A 20,466-nucleotide genomic window follows, 5' to 3' on the forward strand; every position below is an offset into this window, starting at 1 on the left:
GGTAAGTGTAAGTGGTGGAAATACATTGACTTTATGTAGTGTGGTATAATGAGAGACCGCTTCCTGGAAACAGTAATGGCGGAGCCAGGAGTTGTTTTTAATCCAGAACAGATTTTAAATGCTTTCTGAATCATGTTGACTTACTTGTGGATCAAATTAGGCCTAATATATATTAGTCCTCTGCCGACAAATACACTATTTTACATTTGCTAAAAACATCAGTGCCCAGCTGTTTTGTACAGAAGCCCTGAGAGGTGAGAAATTCAAAACTTCTGGTGATCCGTTTTCATTTTGTTTTTCCATCTTTGAAAACGGGTGAAAAAAAAGGTCGAGCAGCTGAAAAAATGTTTTGCCAGGATCAGTTTTATTTGTGTTGTTTTTTTGCTTCTTTTTGTTTTCTAATCTCTAAAAATGTTGGTAGGTAAAGGAAAGTTTTATCGTGTTTTTTTTTTTTCTTTAAACGTTTTCGCAGGATCCGTTTTATTAGTTTTTTCTTTTTTCCCTTTTTTAGGTTGTTATTTTTTCCATCTTTAAAAGTTGTGACAGGTTCAAAAAAAGTTGTTTTTTTTTGCTTTAAGTGTTCCACCTGTTCTCACAAATGAAAACAAAATTACAAAAATGATCACATCAAAACTGTTTTCCACCAGATTTATTTTCATTTGCCTCTCGGGACTTCAGTAGTTTTGGTAATTACTGTGCCTTTTTTCACAAAACTATATATTTGTGTCCTGTTTTTTTAAGATTTACATCTCCAGTAGGAATCAGCAGGCTCAGGACGGAGTGCCAAGACAGACAGTCAGAGAAAATAACACACTGTTGGTTTTGGTGTTTTCAAAGGCAACATGACAACTACAGAATAATGCCAACCCTGTTCTTTAAAAGAAAAACAACCGATTACAGTAAGAATTGAGCAGCATGGACAAAAAGCTATTAGTACAACAAAACAAAACACAAAACCCTTATAAATCTAGCCAAAACTGAAATGTTCATGATGAGTGTGTTGAGAATTTGTATGAAAGAAAAACATCCTAGGAATATTGTACATACTCTGAAATGTACTTGAAATCATAGGTTTTTGTGTACACTCTCTGGTGTATGTAAATGTATACCTTTTAAAGATCAGTCTCATCATATTTAAATTACATAACACCCCCTTGTATTGCATATTGTACACAAAACCCCAACCGCAGCAATACACAACATGGAGTGAGTAAATATTTGGAGTCTCACTGTCTCTTCAGCTGCTCCACAGATTTGCGCTCCTCCTCCAGTCTGGCTCTCACCGCCTTCACTATAGTGGCCTGGAATAGCTCCGCCCCTCTGAAACGCACAAACACACATCAGTGACCAATCAGATGTTGTGTCAGTGTGTTACTATTTTACTATTTAATGAGCAAAATACATTTAAATCTCCCTTTGGAATTAAATTTCACACAACCCCGTCGACGGGTATATTGACTCCATCTTTAACTATACTGGGCAAGACAATGTTTCTCAGGTTATTTTGCACAAATAAAGAAATTTAGTAAAAGTCCAGTGTGTAGGATTTAGGGGGATCTATCCATGGAATGGGAGGGTGAGCTTTCCCATCATACTGACATTAATCTCCAGAGCATATTTTGGATTTGGCTGATGTGTTTGCTTGATACACATCATTGCTTTTCTTCTGTCAAAAGTCTTTACATGTTGTCTGCTTGCTGAATAAACCATGCATACCTAAATCTAGAGAGCCTTACAGAGTTGGTCTATATCTTTCTCAAATAAATCATATTGCAATGACCTTTTCCACAGCAGATTTGTTATCTAAGCAGGAAAAACCCTGTCATAACTGATAGAGTAAGCCTTTATAAATACTTGAAGATCGGAGCAGCACCACTGAGTCTCAACCTCAGCTGTGTACCTGGATGCGAGGATCTGTGACGCTCTGATATCAGCCACCACGTGGAGGAAGTAGTAGCTCATGAAGACTCGTCTCTGCAGCAGCAAGAAGGCGAAGCAGATACTGTCCCAGATGATCCCGGCCTCGGCGCTGGGCTGCTCACAACTCGCTGGTGCAATATACATACAGCACGCTCATACACAATCTAATTCAATCACTGCCATTTCACAAAATTGAGCTATTGACTTGTTCACACCACAGTAATCAATTCGTGGAATGAAAATCATTAACTTGCAAACAATTCCTCTCTTTGAATGCAAGCAGCAAATGCTGACTACCTCTAATAACAGGTGAAAGTGAGAACATTTGTGTAAGCGAGTGTAAATTGCACAGACTCTATAGGATGTTAATGTCGCCTTTTATTGTATTTTCCGAGGCATTAATCTTACTGTTTCATTGAGTATTGTGGCAGTGTTTTGTTTTCACTGTAAATCACTTGTCCAGTGGGATGAAAATACAGATTGTGCTGAACTAAATTTGTCTGAAAGATGAACAGTAATACTTGAAGCAAAAATGGGGATTTATTAGGATTCCTCCTAATACTGAAGGGGATAGCTCACCTTCTTGTGAAAGATTTTCCACAATAAACGACCATAATATGCACAAAGAAGTAAAATGTTAAATCTACTCACAGTCCTTCGGCTTCTCGCTGTAGCCCTTGATGGTGCAGGCGAGACTGAGCAACTGGACCAACCAGCAATGGTTCACTACCAGAGAGTTGATGTAGCCACAAGCCAGGATCTAAAAATGTTTACATTAAATTTACATTTTACGTCTTATATTAAACCTTTAATGGGAGACACTGCAGCTGAAAAGATTGTTGTTTTTTCTTTTACATTTTGGGCAATTTTGCTTCCAAAACATCTTCTTTTATACTAGAGGGAAGAAAATGTCCAAAATACACATTTCGTTCCTTATTTTAGTTCAGATTTCTGTTCTGAAAATGAATGCAAACAGCAAATATGCAGTAAAATAATACGTGATTTGCATATTTAAACATTTAGCATTTTGTAAGGCAAAGAAATAAATGTCAATGTATGTAATTATCTGGAGAAATTTCACGTTGATTTCAATTAGTGACATTTTTTTATCCTAGTGTCTTTTTTGGGGGGGAAAAAATAGAATTTTACAACTTCACATATCTTTAAATGTAAACTGTCAAAGTTTCGTGGTGATACCCATTAGTTAGAATTTATAACCTGTTCACCTTCAGTCTCTCCCCTTAAATATCTTTCATTCATGCAGACAGATATCTAAACAACATATCGACTCACTTGTACGCTACGTAAGATTTGTCTATCATATTAATTAAGTGGACATGATATACAAGTTGAGATAGACGACTCACAGACAGAATATTCTTCATGGTGATCACAAAGATGTTGTAGGCGATCAGGAAGTCCCAGTAGTGCAGGATCTTTTTGATCGGTTTGAGCAGCAGCTCACCACCGAACAGCAGGAAGTAGAAGCAGGCCACCAGGTAGCCCATGCAGAAGACACTGATGCGTGTGGTCCCCGTGATGAAGATGATGGTGAGGACAAACCAGAACAGGTAGCTAAACATGATGACCTTCAGCATGTCCAGGTAGGACCTTGAGGACAGAGGTGAAACCGATATGTCAGTTTTCCAAAAGGATTTCAGAGTCAACAGATAAATGAGATGTATTGAGACCTTGACAGGTCTAAATGTCAGGGGAAGGTTAGTCTTCCAAAAATCTGTGCTTCAAACCCAGAGGTGATGTAATCCGACATTGAATGTACACTGGAGCGACAGGAAAGGATTGTTATTGACGTTGCTAATAAGGATGCATGTTTAGCACATAGCAATAGTCCAAACAACATTTCAGTTCTTTCTGCTGCTGTGTGCATAATCTGCCGCCCATCAATCACACTTAGTGTTTCGCTTAGCGTCAGGACACCGGTAAGAGTCTGATCAATGAACGTGAACCAGAGCTGAAACCCGACTCCTGTCGCTCAGCACAGGTACACTACTGCTTGTCCTGCGTGCGTCTAACATGCTAAAAGCATACGTATGGATCCTGTGTTACCATGTGAGAGCCCATTAATATGATGTGTGGAGTGAAAACATAGGAAGCAACGTGCATTAATTAGATGGAAAACAAGGGACCACAACAGCTGCACAGTTTAGGAAGCAGCTCTGATGAAGTGGGTTTGGATCGGACGATGCGTTGATGGGCCGGAATAGCTGAGTGAGTGTCCTTCTTCATCAGGGGGAGAAAATACCTTTTCCATACTTAAAAGCTATTTATTGAGTTAGAGTACAGGGCAAAAGCGTCTGAGTCGCGGAGTGACGGACAGAGTGTTTTTGTGGATTATGGATTTCTCCCCCACCCCGTATCCGTAATTTGATCCTGGAGGGAAACGATGGAATAAGTGCAGAGCTGCTGTGGCGTGGACAGACAGGCTGTACAGCTCTCTTTCTTTCTACTAGGGCTTGTTGATGGACACAGAGTGCGTTAATAAAAGACTTGTCCACTTTGTGCATCAAAACAGTGGAATGTGAAGAGCACATAATCAATGACTGTGGACAGGTCAGGATGCTCTCGCTGTCTTTTCACCTCGCTCTCTGTTTCCCTGCCTCTGAAAACCTTCTCCTCACTCTTTTTTATGTGCCACGTCGGTATCTAGCTCTAGATTCAAATATCGGACGACAGCCAAAATTCTGAATTATGTATACAGTCGGTTTTCAAAACCGGCTCCCGCTAAACTACTGTCATCTGTCAGTTTTTCTTACCTTTATTTATCCAGGATAAGAGATTTGCTGAGTGTGTATTTTCTTATTCAGCACCACCCCACTTAAGATTTCTACAGTTACACAGTTAGCAGCCAAGAACAACAGCAGATTTATACTGAGTTCTCTCTGAGCAGCTCGACCGGAGAGGCTGGGATACAGTGTCTTACTCAACTGTACCTCAGAGGTTGTTGCTGGAATTTATTTTTGTTTTTTTTTTACTTTTCTAATCCAATTCATTTACCTAACCACAACCATCTGTTATCAACTTGCTTCTCTATACTTTAGTCTATCCGGGAGTTTAAAGTTGTACTTTATATATTACAATACATGTAATTATTTATTAATACATGGAAATACATATATATAGTTGTCACATAATATAGTTTAATATACAAATGATATATTAATGTTATGTTATATTGTATTTTCTCATATCTTATAATTGTCTTCTCTATGTATCTCTTATTAAATCTCTCTATAGTGTGATATTTCTGTTCAAGAAGGAGCAACTGTAACGTAACACGTAAAGTATTTCTGATTCTGATAACTTGGTTCACAGTTGCAAAAACTTTTCGATTTACACCTGCAATAACAGATTTTTTGGCCATGTAAGGCTGGCAGATAAACACAGAATTACAACATCATAACCTTTTCTGCTGATTTTCGCAAAACTTGTTGGCAGTTGTTTCATTCTGCGCATACAGCCGTAATGGAGCAACGTTATCGTTCATTTGTTTCTGACCACCTGGCGAACGCAGGTCCAATACATAGTCACAACAGTTTAAAATATGAATTATTTTTGTTGAAATGCATGCAAACAGTTTAAATATTGATTGATGTAAATGTGTGTCATTTATTCATGTATTTATGTCATTTATCAAATTAAAAAAATTAAAAATTAAAAGAAATGTTTAAATTATAAAGTCTGATTAAATTTCGGCCAGAAGTGTGGCTGTTGTTTACTATCAGACTATCATCTCTTGTGGCTAGGGGCTAGCTGGTTAGCAACCAACCCAATACATTGATGTCTTTGACATAATGTCAAAACTGTCATTTTTTTACATTCTGTTGATTGTGTCAGTTATTTTTTTTTTACATTTTAGACATAAATTCTTACATACTGCACCTTAAAGTATCCTGTAATCAAAGCTTAACTGCTCTATTAGATATAGTTACCTTCTGACAGAAACATCCAATACATTATTCATTCTCTTTTAGCACTGTTTTTGGTGTCCACCAACTCTTAAGCTGCTAAATGTTCCACTATGTTCACCAGCTAGCCACTAACTGTGTCTGTCTACCATGTGGTGCTGAGCAGGTTGTGTACAGTGGGTTTTGAATAAGTCCGAATAAGCAAATATGCAGGCTGGATGATAAACAATGGCGTCAATTCAATCTCTATAAAGCCAAAGGGAGCTGCAGATTTGGTAGACAATTCTCTGTCGGTTCATCACTATGTCTCATTGTCTCATTGTTTTCTTTTTACTATTTCTGATGAAGCTGCTTTGAACATTTTTTCATGCCATTATCTCATTTTGACAGAACATTTACAAAAGAAAAGAAAATCTGAGGGTTATCCTGTTTCACTTTTGATGATTGAAAATTGTTGTTTCCATCATTTCAGAGACAATTATGAATAGTATGCATTGGCAGCACTAAATTAAAACAATAAAACCTTAAAGTTAAAATTCTACTCTACTTTAAGATATAAAAACAAAGCCATAACTCCAAACAGACACAAGTCTTAATGCTTAAATCCACATTGCAGCTCTTACCTGAATTCTTTGGATGCAAATATGATACAAATAAGAACTTGCTTATATTGGACACATTTCACTTAATTGATATCTAACTTAATTAAGCATCTATTAAGCCAACTACTTCCCGTCCTCTCCATTGTCCTCCATGTTAATGCCAGTTCAGTCAAGCTCCAATGGCACCAAACTTATGACGACTGTTTCCGGTGACTCTAATGTAAAATCTAATTTAACTGTTGAAATACAAGCATGGGATCCATCGCCATATACTGTCTCCACATGGCCCTAGTAGGAACACTTACTTCCTGTTGCAGCATGAACATAGCATGATGTCATTGTGAGCTGCTGTACCTGCAGTGGATGAAGTCGGGAACAGGGTTGTGGACGCTGAAAGAGGCTGCGTCCAGGTCTCTGCAGATCTCCACGTTGTCTCCAGCCATGAGGCGGACTGCCGCCTTGTTCTCATCGTCAAAGACCTGCCTCTGCATGGAGGCGCACAGCAGCAACATGAAGTCATCTAGACAAGAAAAGAGGAGAGGGGAAATCTTAGTAGCAATTGCTACGTATCTACTAATTGGAAAAAATATGGTTCCAACTCGTCTCCAGAGCTATGGAGATACACGTACAGACGAGGAACAATGAATTGGGTTCGGTTTTAAAATCTGGAAGGTAGAGCCACTTGATCACATTGGAGTCTGTAGTGGAGTTGGGAAACCTCCAGGGATAGTCTGAAATGAAAACATGCACCATTATCATCAGATATAAACAACATCAACATGTCAGGTTTATTGATGGAGCACTTTAAAGGGACAGAACTGGCAACAAGAGGCTGACATGGTAACAAATAAAAACATCTTTACTGAACGATGTGAAACAATCTGAGGCCTCAACGTTCTCCTGGGCTAAGATAACAACTTTTACACAGATATGCAGTTTCAAAATGAAGAAATGTTTATCTTGTAATGTAATTTACAAGTAACACAGAGATCATTTTGAGACTTGGAGACATTTACACCTGTTATTAAAAATGTTATCTGTATCCGAACATGTTATCTGGATACAGAAGTTGTCATGGTCCTGTCATTTCAGTTTCATTTTATTTTTGTTTCATAGGTTTTATGGGTTTCTGTGGTGTCTTTTTCTCTGTTCCCCTCTTGTATTCTTGTGCTCCTCACCAGCCTAAATTTCCCTTCACACCTGTTTTGCATCACCTTCGTGGATTACCCTCACCTGCGTTTCTCCATCTCACTCCACCTGCACCTCATCCCATTACATATGTACCAGCTGCGCTTTCTTGCTCTCTCTTGGTCAAAGACTGGACTGGAGAATGAACCTAATGTACATGTCTGATGTTTTTAAAAGACCTGATCTACAAAGAAAAAAACAAACGCTATGTCAGGTATTGAAATGGTAACAACTATTAAGTATCGAAAGTAAGAAAGTCCAGTATTGTGACAGCACCAGGTAGGAGTGCTGGCATCCTTTCACAACATAACACTGAAACAGGTTTTGTTTCGAGCCAACATAAAATATAGATTGTCGGTTAAACTCACAGAGTGAGCAGGCGAGAAGGCTCTCATTATTGATTATCCGTCTATTTTGTGCCATTAAAGAGCCAAAAGATGTGTTATTCAACAGAACTGGGAGAAAAATGAAAGAAATGCAGGTGGGAAACAGTTGATATTCAGGAAGAAATAACTGTTTGTATGATGTCTGTGCAGCTTATCTGCTGTCGACAAGGCATGGGATTTATCGAGTCAAAGAACAGCCTACAGTCTATGCCAGCACTGCAGCAAAGCAGAACAAATTAGCACAATGTTTTTTATACAAAAAAAGGAATAACTTTGTTTATAACATTAGCCGAATTTACAAGAGGGGACAAATAATTAAGAATTCGTCATAGACAGTGTTACACAAATTTAAAGTTTCCCCGAACTCAACAACTCACAAAACTCTGTCGAGGTCAGTGCAGCAGACCAAACACAGAAATGCAAGAAGAAACTAAAGTCTTTCACAAACATTGTGATACTTTAATCAAAAGTCTCGTCGTGTATGTGTTGGACCCAATGACCACTGACCTGAAGGATAAAGGACGTCAGGAAGAGTAGCAGAACTGAGAAATCCTGCCTCATCCCACTAATTATCACTGTTTTCTTCATCCTTCCCAGAGTCATAAAAATCACCACCAGGTTTCTGCTTTAAAATATGCTAATTTACAGAATACCAGAGTTTTGGTATTAACTTTTACAACTTTCAGATACAAGACCTATTCATTTTTTGTGATTAATTTTCCTTCTACTTAATTTATCAATAGTGTCAAGTCAATACTGTGGCTTTGGTACTTTTGATCGGACAAACAGGAAATTCAAAGATGTCACCTTTGTCTTTGGGAAGTAATGTGCCTTTTTCACTATTTTTTGTCATTTTATATATTTAATGATTATTCAATTTACTAGTGAAAAACAAATTCTAGATTGATCCATAATGAAAAAAGTCAAATCATAGCAATAACTGGCTGTTAATCACTTAAATGTGACTGTTTACAGTACAATCTGGTCGATTACACAAACCTTTACAGGCTGCAGGTGGGATCCCGATGCAAACAAAGTACTGGAAAGTCAGCATGCAGGCCAGGAAGCAGCAATATATGGGCCAGATCTCAGCAATGGCTTTCCTTCTGCGTTTAAACATGACGGCTATCAAGGCGAAGGCATGAAGCATGGCATAGAAGTCCATACGCTGCCCGATGACATTGACCACCAACAACAGGCACGTCTGAGGGAAGAAACATGAGTATACACATGAGGTGATGGAGCTAACAGCTCTTGGATAAAACATACATTTTTTAGCGCTAACCCTAAACCTACCTCAAGTCCAAACTTGTAGAAGAAGTAGTTGATGAAGTATTTGACGAATTTGACGATGCCCATGTCCAGATGCTGCCGTGTGATATCATGGAAGATGATCCTGGCAGCAGGAGGTGAAAGTTTGTTTCTCAGTCTGTAGTACAGCTGATGGCGGTAGATGGTTACCTCGAATGCTAACAGAGCGAGCATCAAGAGGTTGTTCTGCACAGAGACAATATTTTTTACTACTTCTGTTGAAAGTACATGCAGACAGTTTAAAGGGACAGTTCACCCCGAAATCAAAAACACATCCCCTTTTTTTTGTAGAGATCAAGAAAGAGATCTTGCTGTATTTCGCAGTATTTCAAATGATTTTTTTTTTTTTGTGCTATCGAGCTCCACCATATTTGAGAGATTGATCTGAGACATCCTTTAGGCCAATATCTCTAAAACTCCGCAACTCACACCAAAGCATCTAGAGGATAAAGACACTACAGGTTAGAGATATGTATTTTAGATTTTGGGGTGAACTGTCCTTTTAAAATTATTTCAGTCATTAATAAAAAAAAACCACTGGACTTTTTCTGATCTTTTTTGTTCTAGAAAAATACAAAGCCTGGCAGTTTGGCCTCTGGCTGGTTTTATATTACTTTAATTTCTAGCAACTTGGAATGGACATTTTTCATATTTTCTAACATTATATACACAAAAGATCACTTTAAGTTTACTGTAATCAAAGTTTACTGTCTGTTATTTGTATTCTTTTTTTATTATTAAATTAAAAAGCCTACAACATAGAGGAAACAAAGACCACAACAGATATACACTATGATATGGAATTACTGAAAATACTTATGGACAAGGAAAAAAATTAACCGATTCATTCACCACTGTACTTATGACAACTTTAAATCAGAGAGACCAAGTCCCTCAGCTTCAAATCTTTTTGAAGGCTACAGTATATCAAGCGTAGGGGGAGGAGCACTTAAAAGCTTCATTTTCCAATTCTGTCCGTACACTTGGAACAGACAATAAAACCGTATCTTGCAATCTCTATACCTACTATGGACTATACCTATGCAATCAAAATGCAAATGTACGATGGGAGTTTAACCTGGATGACCTCTTAAATAAAAAGCAATCAGCGATGGCCACCCAGCCCTTGCGTAAAAGCAATCAGCGATGGCCACCCAGCCCTTGCGTAAAGAGTACAATATTGAATTGACTGACAGACATTATAAATAACTTCAGTCACTTATTAAATTAAAGCACCAAATGTTTCCTGATTTTGAGTTAAAGGCATAAAAATTTGGTGAATGTTTGGCCACTGGGAAATTTCTGGCAACCTGTGATGGACATTTGGAGACTATTTGGACTGTGTCTTTATACCTTTGTTTTTTGTACAGATTGAGGGGGTGCTATGTAGTTTTGGAGAATTTGAATATTTACAACATCAATGAGGTAATAATACAAACTCAGAAATATTTATTTTTTCCCCAACTGAATACAAAAGCTGTTCTCAGAGGAAAATAATGTCCCCAGAACACTGCCGGTTTGTTTATTCAGTCACGAAGACGAGGATAGTTTGTCACGCTATTCCTTTCTGTTTCATCCTTTCAGCTGATGAATGTTTCCACTCCTCACCCTGAGGTAGTCCAGCAGGTCATCAGACTTCCTCAGGCCCACCCAGTGTGCTCCTTGCACAGGATCCTTATACAGCAGAGACTCCTGCATCTCCTTCTTCTGTTCCTCTGTGTACTCTGGCTGTGGACAGAAAATATGTGTTGTTGGCTCTGAAGAAATGCAAACTTGCTTTGAAGGTATTAACTGTGTCATACTCTCCCAGCTGTGAGATTTACTATGAAAAAAAATCAGTGCAGTGCGTGTTGTGTGTTTGTGTGTACATTAGGCATGTATGTGTTGCTCAATAAATACTGCATGTTTGTTTAAGAAAGGATTGTAATGATAATATTAAGCTGTGTATAGTGGTCATACAATGGGTCAAAGAACTGTAATGTGATTATATTCACCATAAAGCGAGTGCAGTTTGCGGGGTCGGGGTTTATCGTCTTCAGCTGGTACAACATTTTGCACACAATGACGACACACGTCCACACAGTGCAAATACTAGAAGCCAGGGGTCGATACTGGCTGTAGGGCAGTGCAAAGGCCCAGGACGCCAGGAACACAAAGTTGAACAAAGACACCTGCACAAGAAGACGATACAGGTGATGAGGATGAAAAATACCCAAACTCACGTAAAAACATTTATTGCATGTAATCGTTGTCAGTGGTGAATGTTCTCTTGGATTTTACAATGAGATTAAACTCTTGAATGCGTATTTCTCCCATAAATGTGTTTTTTATAAGAGAAAAGAGCAACTTGATCTTGAAAGCCCCCCTCTCTTTGCAGCACGTACACAATTGCTGTATAAGATTTCCTTCTTGATTCCAGGGGCAAGAAAATGCACATCTGGAAGCCATAAATGTTACCACCTGTGATGACGGGCTACTGTAAAGCCGACTGGTCAAAACACTCGGGTTAAGCTCAGATACAATTCACTAAACGGACATGACATCCTCCTGTTGCGGATACTGATTCAAGTCACATGTCAGTCTAATTGTACCGCAGCCTTTCATACCTCTTTGACGCAGACCATGACAATGTAGCAGGCCACAATCTTGATGATGTGGATCTCCAGCAGCCACCAGATGAACAGCTGCAGTTTGTGGAAATACTCCAGGAACTTGAGGAAGAGCACGGTTAGACGGTCGACCACCAGGTGCCATTTATTCTTCAGGTCTGAAGAAGAAGAGACAAAAACCAGATGCACTTAAATGGAAGAACAACAAGACTGAAGAGGTGCAAGTGGAAAGTGTTTCCCGGTTTCTCCTCTTAATTATAGCAGACCGTCCTGTGCTTACACACTTTTATCCATCTTCCAGCACTTTGCTTATGTGTCTTCTTATACACCAACTCAAGAAGGAACAGACGGATAGAAATAAGATTCTTTCTTCACACTTCAAGAGTAGTTTAGAAGAGATTTTATGTTTCTCTTCTTCTTGAGATGCAGTGAGGAAATGTGGATGACAGTTTTGATGCAATGAGCGTGCTGTACTTGTTCTTCTTCTTCTCTGCATTTATTAGTGGATCGCAATCCAACTTTACAGTTGCGTACCACCGCCTACTGTATCGGACTGTGTACATTCTGCGCTTGTGGTACTATTTAACAGCTATACATTTACCAATACTGATATACAGTATATAGCTGACAAGATACATTTTCCATGATATATCGTGCATCCCGGGTGTAAAGCGCACAATGGCAGGCCCCCGCGCTCTCATTGGGCGATCCTCTCACTGAGATAATGACAATCTGTACTTTAATGAGTGAAAAAGAAATGCAAATGTTTATACCATTTAATCCCAGGTGCACTTGAGTTCAATGTAACTAAACAAGTGTTCTACTTGTATTCTGAAACTGTAAAATGTTTGTTTATGTAATTTTTCCCATGCACAATATGTCCAGATGTCTGGAAAACATGCCTCAAACTGAAAATCCACACTGTTACTTTAATTATGTGAAAATTAAGACATAATATTTGGTTTTATATTCTCACAAAGGATATAAAACAGCCACAGTTTGGTGGCGAGTGTATGTTTTAACAAAAGCCATATTATCTGAGGTTTCAATAGAGGCCTCATTGTTTGGATAAGAAAGTCTGAGAGAGCATATAGCTCATATAGCTCGCAGCTCATTATGTACTGAGAGGCCCTGCAGGGTTGTGTTTTATCACCTATTTTATTTTCTGTGTATATAAACAACATTTTAATTTAGGACCAGTGTGAGTGTCTGTGTAAATATGCTAATGGTGCAGGGTGAGTTGGCCATAGTAGGACGATATAATGGGTTGAAAGTGAGCACTTGAGCTACGTGCCGTGTCAGAGCAGAAAACTGGAGGTAAATCTCCCTGAACCCAAAAATCTGCAATACACCAGATTTTTACAGCTTTGCTCGGGATGATAAACGATCAGCTGGAGCGAGTGCAGACGGCAGATACTTGTGCTGCAGTCTGAGCTCCTCTGGCTTATAAAGATTGTGTGCTACATATGTCTTCTGAGCAGACCAAAGAACTACAGGCTGAGAGAGATATCACAGAAAAGGTCTCTACACTCACAACTCTACGGCCGGTATAACAGCACAGGAGTCTCAGCTGTAAACACAGTGAGAGAGGTAAACATGTCCAGCAGCGTGGGAAGCTTTGTTCCACTTTGGAGGGAAACAACAGCCTGAGCAACACACACAAAAGTGCAAATACGACTCTAGAAAATGTGCTCAGCCACACGCAATCTAGATGAACAGCTCAGCGATAACTTTGCTTTGATATTTCAGATCTGATGTTTCATATGTGATGTTTTGATTTTTGATATTTGACATCTAAATGTTTTTATTGCATGTTAAATATTTAAATATTGTACATTGGCCAACACACCGAAAGTGAAAATAATAATAATATTAACAATAACAGTCATAAGAATATGAATAGGAAACGATAAATAAACAATGATGGCACTCAGTAAACTGCACACCTTCGTCAAGCCTCTCCAGTGTCAAATAAAACATATCTATATCTGCTCGATCCAAGGTTTGTTTGGATCTGCATCAAATTGTACTCACTCATAGATACCAGCCACCTTAATACAGCTGATTTTTTTTTTCATCAAGATCCATGCATTATTCCCTGAGAAATTAACAAAAATGTCGAAAAACTCTCTTCTCGCAATGTTAAAGAAAGTGAGATAAGAATTCCTGGATCCGTCACTTTGTCCAGTTTCGCACCAAAAGCTAATGGGATCTATTCTGGACCGAGACCGTCCTCTGTCAAAGTTGTGTGAAAATCCACTCAGTAGTTCTGCTGACAAACCAATCAACAAACGGAGTGAAAGCTTACCTTGACAAGTTAACGAAGCAGAAAACTAAAGAAACTCACTTAAAATAAAAGAAAGATTCTACAGTGATCCCATAAAGTTATTAATTACAGGTCTTTAGTTGCATTTTGTTCAGTGTAGATATTATCACAGTAATCCAGGAATGGTAGAGGTAAATTCCCCAAAAATGTATTAACAGAGCCCAATGTCAGCTTTTCCACCTTCATATGAACCGTTACCTCTTAAATCCAGTGGCTTTGCACAGCGGGGGAGCTAGATTTTATACTGTATAGACTGAGACATCTTGCTAAATGTGTGAGAAAGCAATCGTCTGGGCCTGGACTCCAGTGAGCTGTGAGCTGTGGCAAAAATTTGGAAAACATGGCTCAGGGTCTCAGGCCTCGTTACACATGCACAAGAGTGTTTCACAGACTTCAGCCCAAAATCGTCTCATTTTTGGGCAAGTGTTTTTCTCCAAAACCAGTATTTCAGTATGACACTGTGGTGCATGCTACAACAGAACAATAACATGCTTTTCTGGAGTTCACTAATTACTATAGCACCACACTGGAGGACGTTGTCGGTTGTTTTTACCGCAGATGGCTCAGTCACCATGTTCAAAACAAGGACAGCGAAGCTAAAAGTGCAGCAAAACCCAATTCGTAAACAAAGTGCACAAGAGCTGTTTTTGTTATTGCAGGCCGGCTACATTTAGCATCATTTAGCAGTCGTTGAATATTGTAGCTTTACATGAAATATTTTAATTACCATCAGAATTGACCGGCACACAATTGATTGGCAACTTTTGTGAAAGCTGACTGATGATTTGAGTCGTTTATCAAAATCTTCTCAAGTGTGAGGTTTGTGCTTTTCTGTTTTTTTCATCATGAAGTGGAAATCCTTCAATGATCAACTGCTTACTGAAGAAAATCCTTGATACATTAATTCATAAAAAACAGTTTGTTGCCACCCTGATATTATTCACTGTATGTTCTTGTTGAGATTGTGGACCCGCTCAGTACCTGAGCTCTGCTCCGTGCTCGGCTCTGGCCCCGTCTTCGTACTGCAGTGGTGGCTTGCCTCCTCGCTGGACTGCCGCGGGTCAGAGAGGCTCCCAGGCTTCTCGCCAGTCTTGTCGGTGTCGTACATCACCACCACCAGGGCCTCCGTCTCCTTCTCCTTCTCCTCGGACCGCCACTTCCCCTGCTCTTCTTGCGTCTCCTGCTCCTCCTGCTTCTCTTGCACCTCTGCTTCCTCTCTGGGCAGCGCTGCCTCCACTGAGCTGGCGCTGAGCATGGTGAGGTCTGCCAGGCTGCCATCCTGGTGCACCAGCCTGAAGACATGTGAGATGTTATTACGCACAAAGACACATGCATGCAGATTCATACGCACATCTGTATTTCTATACTCATGAGGACCTTCTATGACTTTTGGATTGGTCTTCTATGACTATTTTCCTATCTTTAATAATGCATTATTTTTGTGGACATCTCTGTCTTTTTTTCAGGAGCAATTTTTCTTTTGTTTTAAGTGACGCAAAGATCAATTTAGTAGCTGTTCTTCAATCCTATCACACAATCTTCCTCAGCACCCAACATGCTGAACTTATCATATGTGTTATGCTCTTGGTACTGTATTTGTTAAGGTGGAATTAATAAATTGTTTAACTTTTATCAAATGTCTTACTGAAATGCTAATATTGGCTGCTAGCGTTTTCAACCACTTTGTCTTTACCATGTTGGTAGATGTATGTTTTGCTGATGCACTAGTTTGTATTGGTTGCCTTTATCTCCCACTCCCTATTGGATAATTACAATTTCTTCTGCTTTATTCTATGTAACTGGTTGTGTCTTGATCAAATCTGACCATTTTGAGACACCCATACATCAACTACAGTGAGCCACGTGGGACTCTTACCTAGTAATGAATGTAATAAAATGTGAATAGGTGAAATAATTGGTGTTCACCTACATTTTAGAGCATTTGTGGCCCCTAATTTCTAACTTCAAGACTGTTTTCTTGAACTTCCAAGGGCTTTATTTGCCTTAAGCTGATCCTGAGTCAACGTGCTACAAAGGTCCTCAGACGAATTTGAAGCAGGGATGTTGCAGTTCGAGGACGTCAACTTAACCCCTGAGTAGGGTTGCCGCAGTGGCAAAATGTTCCCACTGACTAATAAGACATTGTGACATCACCAGTAATACCTGGTACATCTGCTTTCTACAGGTAAAGATGCTCACTATCTGTCGAGCACTGTGTTAATGTACGACTGATGAAAACCGATCACTTCCGACAGCTGCAGCTTCACATTAAAAGCATTTAACTGGTGAAACGCGAGTTGACTTTTATTTTGAAGTAGGCTTGTCACAAGAAATGCAATGTGGTCAGTTAGCGCTGCTATCGCTCATCAAAAATGCGTCTGCAGAGAAAAACTACCGTAATTTTTCTACATTTGTTGACAGAGGATCAGTTTTAAATGTCAGGGAGTAGTTTTAGTTCAAGCCCCTCCCTAAGCTATTGTGAGAGAGTGACCTTTGTCATGCACTTACATGTCTTGCTGTTAACATTAACCTTATAGGAAGCTGTCTGAATCTGATGTTAACGCTTAACAGCAATCTTAAGAAATCAGGGCTGTGGAAAAATTCTACATATTTGAAAGTTTTCCTCACGTTCCTATCGTTTTGAAGGCTCTCTGTCCTCATAAGTACATAAATACAACACACACTCAAACAAACGGTCCAGGTGATTCTCAAAAGGCTCCGATGCAAATGTCTGGATGGGAATTATGAGCTCTGCGTCCTCTAACTGAACAGCAGAGCAACATTTCATCAGGCATTGTCATTGATAAGCAGTGCACATTCCTTCTGCATTCTTTAAAACAATCTGTGTTGTTCTTATGTTTTTCTGTTTAAGGGATTATTTCTTCTTGCAGCGGATAAATGGTAGCAGCTGAACAGAGGCATCAACCCTTTAAATTCTTCTCAGGCAATGGGGCGAGGTCAAAGGTCGGGTTTGGCTTGCATGAACCGGCCGCATATCAAGGCAAGCATTTGGTTATCCAGCGGTCACACTTACTTGCTCTCTTGAGTGGGAATTTTTTGCTTGATGCTGCTCAGGACAATAAAGTTACACAGAAGTCAAGATGAACAGTGAGGAGAGAAACCGACAGAGACAGGCTGAAACTGACACTTGAAATAATTTAAAAATATCCACGTCGTTTTTATTAGAATGCATGAAAACTAGCCAAGAGGCTCCTGTGGTTTGGGGCAGGCGAGCTTTTTCAGGAAGGGGGTAATTTTCTGAGGTTCAGTGCAGAAAAAGGGGGGTGTGGATCATTGGCAAGATACTGGAAGGGAAGAACAGCTCTCAGAGATTCAAACATGCTTGTTCGACAGTTTGTGAAACCACTAAAGAAGAAGTAGAAGGGTCTTTATTGGGGACAAGAGTGGGTTTGGAGGAAGGTGAAAGATCCAGAAAGATAAGAGTGAACCCAAAAAGGCTACAAGCAAAATAATAAAATTACAAAGCCTGAAAACAAACAACAATCATGTCAGTAAAATACCTAAACTTCAGGATATTTCATAACAACATCAGTGTATCATCATCCGCAAAAACAGAGTGACAGGGACAAGTCAGTGAGGGGGCAACAGTAAGAGGAAGTTGAGAGTCAGAGGTGAAATGGGATGGTGGTGGATGCCACAAAAAGCGAGCAGATACCCACCTATCCATGATCAGATGGACACGGCCACTGACTTTAGCGTGGCTGCGTGGGGAGGGCGGCAGAGGAAAGATGGTAGCAGGTCACACAGAGAGAAGCAGAGCAGAGACGAGCTCAGCAAGCGGCAGTGGAACAATGGAAAACCCACAACAACACGACAATAAAGTGAAGTGTGAATGTTGTAAAACATTCAACACACGATGACAGACGGGTGAAGAGAACAGTGGTTGTAATGGGCGTTTAACAGGGTGTGTAAGTGTGATTATACAGAACAGAGTGAGATGAAAAGGGATGAACGTTTTCATCTCACGCTCAACTTAAGTCGTGGGGTTTAACATGTATATATTGTCATTTACTATTCTTGACCAACTGGTTTTCTCGCGCGATAACTCGACAATAACTGTCGATCAACTTTCAGTAGAATCATGAGCTGATGAAGTCTCAGTTTGAGCCCCTCCTGTACTGTTGCATCAAGTCACAGAGGGAAGCAGCTGTTTTTCTAAAAGGGTGTTCTGTTCTGCTGTGCCTCGCCCTTCTCAGTGTGTGAGAATAATAAATAAGGAAAAAATATGAATACTTAAACAAATTTCAGACATCCTGGAGAGGAGAATTCCCATTTCGGTTTGGACAAAAGAAACCAAACAGAAGGCGTCTCACCTGTAGATCGTGCTCTCCTCTTTAGCCACGACAGCCTGGAGGTCAGTGAGCTGGAGGAAGCGGTCGTGGAAATAGTGCAGGTGGAGAATACACACCAGCAGGAAGGAAGTGGGTATGAAAATTCTGGTGAACAGCGTGGAGAGAGAAAAAGTCTCCAAGCCCAGGTCATTCAAGCTGCAGAGGTGGGAAAAATAAGAGGAAACAGAATAACATGAGATTAGGCCGTTCAGTCAACTGAAGACAAAAAATTAACAAAGGTCATCTTGTGTTGTTGTGTCATGATGTAACGCCATGTGGATCTTTTGTTTATCAGTTCATCTGGTTGCCGTTTCACTATTTATTAAGTGCAGTTGTTCTTTTTGTACCCGTATAGACTTTACAGTCATGGTTACAGACACTCTCTCCATCCACCTACACATTACAGTTTGAGTTTAATGTCTTCGCCAAAGAAAGAGACGAAACACACAGTTAACAAGGTTAATTATGTGTCAAATCAACAACAGTTAAATCAAGATAACTCTTTGTTCTCTCTTTCTAAAAACAGGGCCACATTCTACAAGTTAAATAAGAGAATAATAGACGTTTTGATGTTGAAATTCTGGCAAAGCTTCAAATCCAAATGTCCTTGTTGCAGACGTGGCAAAAGAACACACATTTGGTAGAAGCACTGATTCAGCCTCTTAACTCAAGTAAAAGTAAGACAATACAGGCTCTGAAATGTACTCAAAGTATAAAAGTTTTCCTCTGAAAGACATTTCTTTCACCACTTTCTATGGAAAGCTAACAGAACCTCCTTTCTTATTGCTTCGTCTTGCTACGTCTGCCTTGCGCGATATGAACTGACAGGTTGAAATCAGTCTTGTGATGAAGGCAGCGTGCAAAAACAAAAAAATTAAAATAATCAATAATTCCCTTCAAATGCAAGTAATTAGCCTTTTTTGAAAATGTAAAAATTAAAAGTAAAGTGCAGATACCTGAAAAATCTACTTGAGTACAGTATCAAAGTATTTGTAGTTTGTTACTTCCCACCTCTGGTAACCTGCTTCTCAGACGTGCTCGGTTGGGCTCACCTTTCTTTGTCCATGCGCGTCACGTTGGACCAGACGACCATCGAGTTATCAAACTGGCAGGTGTAGACGAGGGTGAGGACCAGCATGGTGTATATCACCACCGACATCCAGAAGTACTTCAGGATCCTTCGCCACCACTCAAAGTGAACCTAGATAAGAATAATTGTGTTCATTGTGCCTCGGGGTTATGAATTCTCAGACATTTACAGCTATAGTGAATTAAATTAAACATGCTGCTCAGAGGATGTCTGGATTTAAGGTGACTGCTCTGTTTTATAGTGGAAGGGGTTATAAAACAGTCGAGAATACACTGTGGACTATGAGCCAGCTGTACACAAACTTTATGACATACTAAAATTGTCAGCACCTTCTGTCTTTGGGAAATTGAATTTGGAAACTTTACAGTGTCCTGCCTATATGATAATCCATGCATCCAACAGTAATCACGGTTATAGAGTCAGTAACCCGTGTCGCTCCTCCCCCTGCTCATGCAGTAAAAGAGAAAAGAAATGTTCTGGTATCCCGGCCCACTTCATCCAATCAGGACAGAGAACTCCATAAAGAGTGCGTCCTGTCTACACGCAGAGATCAGGATCCTCCTGTTCTCGTACCTACATCGGCAATGGCTGAACAGGGAAGGCTACCAATTCCAGCGCTCCTGGTGACAGCTTATACTTTTCCAAACACGCCAAGTGATTTAAAAAACGCTTGAAGAAAAGAAAGAGGGGAAGAGAGCGGCCTCAAATAAAGAAAAGAGTTCATGTAGGACATTTTTTTCTTTCTACCAAACCATC

General features: G+C 39.7%; 1 protein-coding gene across 1 annotated transcript in view; it reads right to left on the reverse strand.

Moving 5' to 3' along the window:
• The window catches only part of piezo2b (piezo-type mechanosensitive ion channel component 2b), an 82,454-nt gene that overhangs the window by 20,864 nt on the left and 41,124 nt on the right, over positions 1 to 20,466 (reverse strand). Inside the window, exons 16-29 of the mRNA XM_084369252.1 lie at positions 19,673 to 19,821; positions 18,603 to 18,776; positions 15,250 to 15,560; positions 11,940 to 12,100; positions 11,328 to 11,504; positions 10,942 to 11,061; positions 9,319 to 9,519; positions 9,022 to 9,226; positions 7,078 to 7,179; positions 6,803 to 6,968; positions 3,288 to 3,531; positions 2,572 to 2,680; positions 1,901 to 2,048; positions 1,231 to 1,320 (exon numbers count right to left, since the gene is read on the reverse strand). Of these exons, the coding sequence (XP_084225378.1) occupies positions 1,231 to 1,320; positions 1,901 to 2,048; positions 2,572 to 2,680; positions 3,288 to 3,531; positions 6,803 to 6,968; positions 7,078 to 7,179; positions 9,022 to 9,226; positions 9,319 to 9,519; positions 10,942 to 11,061; positions 11,328 to 11,504; positions 11,940 to 12,100; positions 15,250 to 15,560; positions 18,603 to 18,776; positions 19,673 to 19,821 (2,357 nt within the window). The remainder of the gene's footprint in view (positions 1 to 1,230; positions 1,321 to 1,900; positions 2,049 to 2,571; positions 2,681 to 3,287; positions 3,532 to 6,802; positions 6,969 to 7,077; positions 7,180 to 9,021; positions 9,227 to 9,318; positions 9,520 to 10,941; positions 11,062 to 11,327; positions 11,505 to 11,939; positions 12,101 to 15,249; positions 15,561 to 18,602; positions 18,777 to 19,672; positions 19,822 to 20,466) is intronic.

This window comes from Pagrus pagrus (assembly GCF_965226575.1).
Source record: "Pagrus pagrus genome assembly, chromosome: 12".
Classification (NCBI taxonomy): Eukaryota; Metazoa; Chordata; class Actinopteri; order Spariformes; family Sparidae; genus Pagrus; species Pagrus pagrus.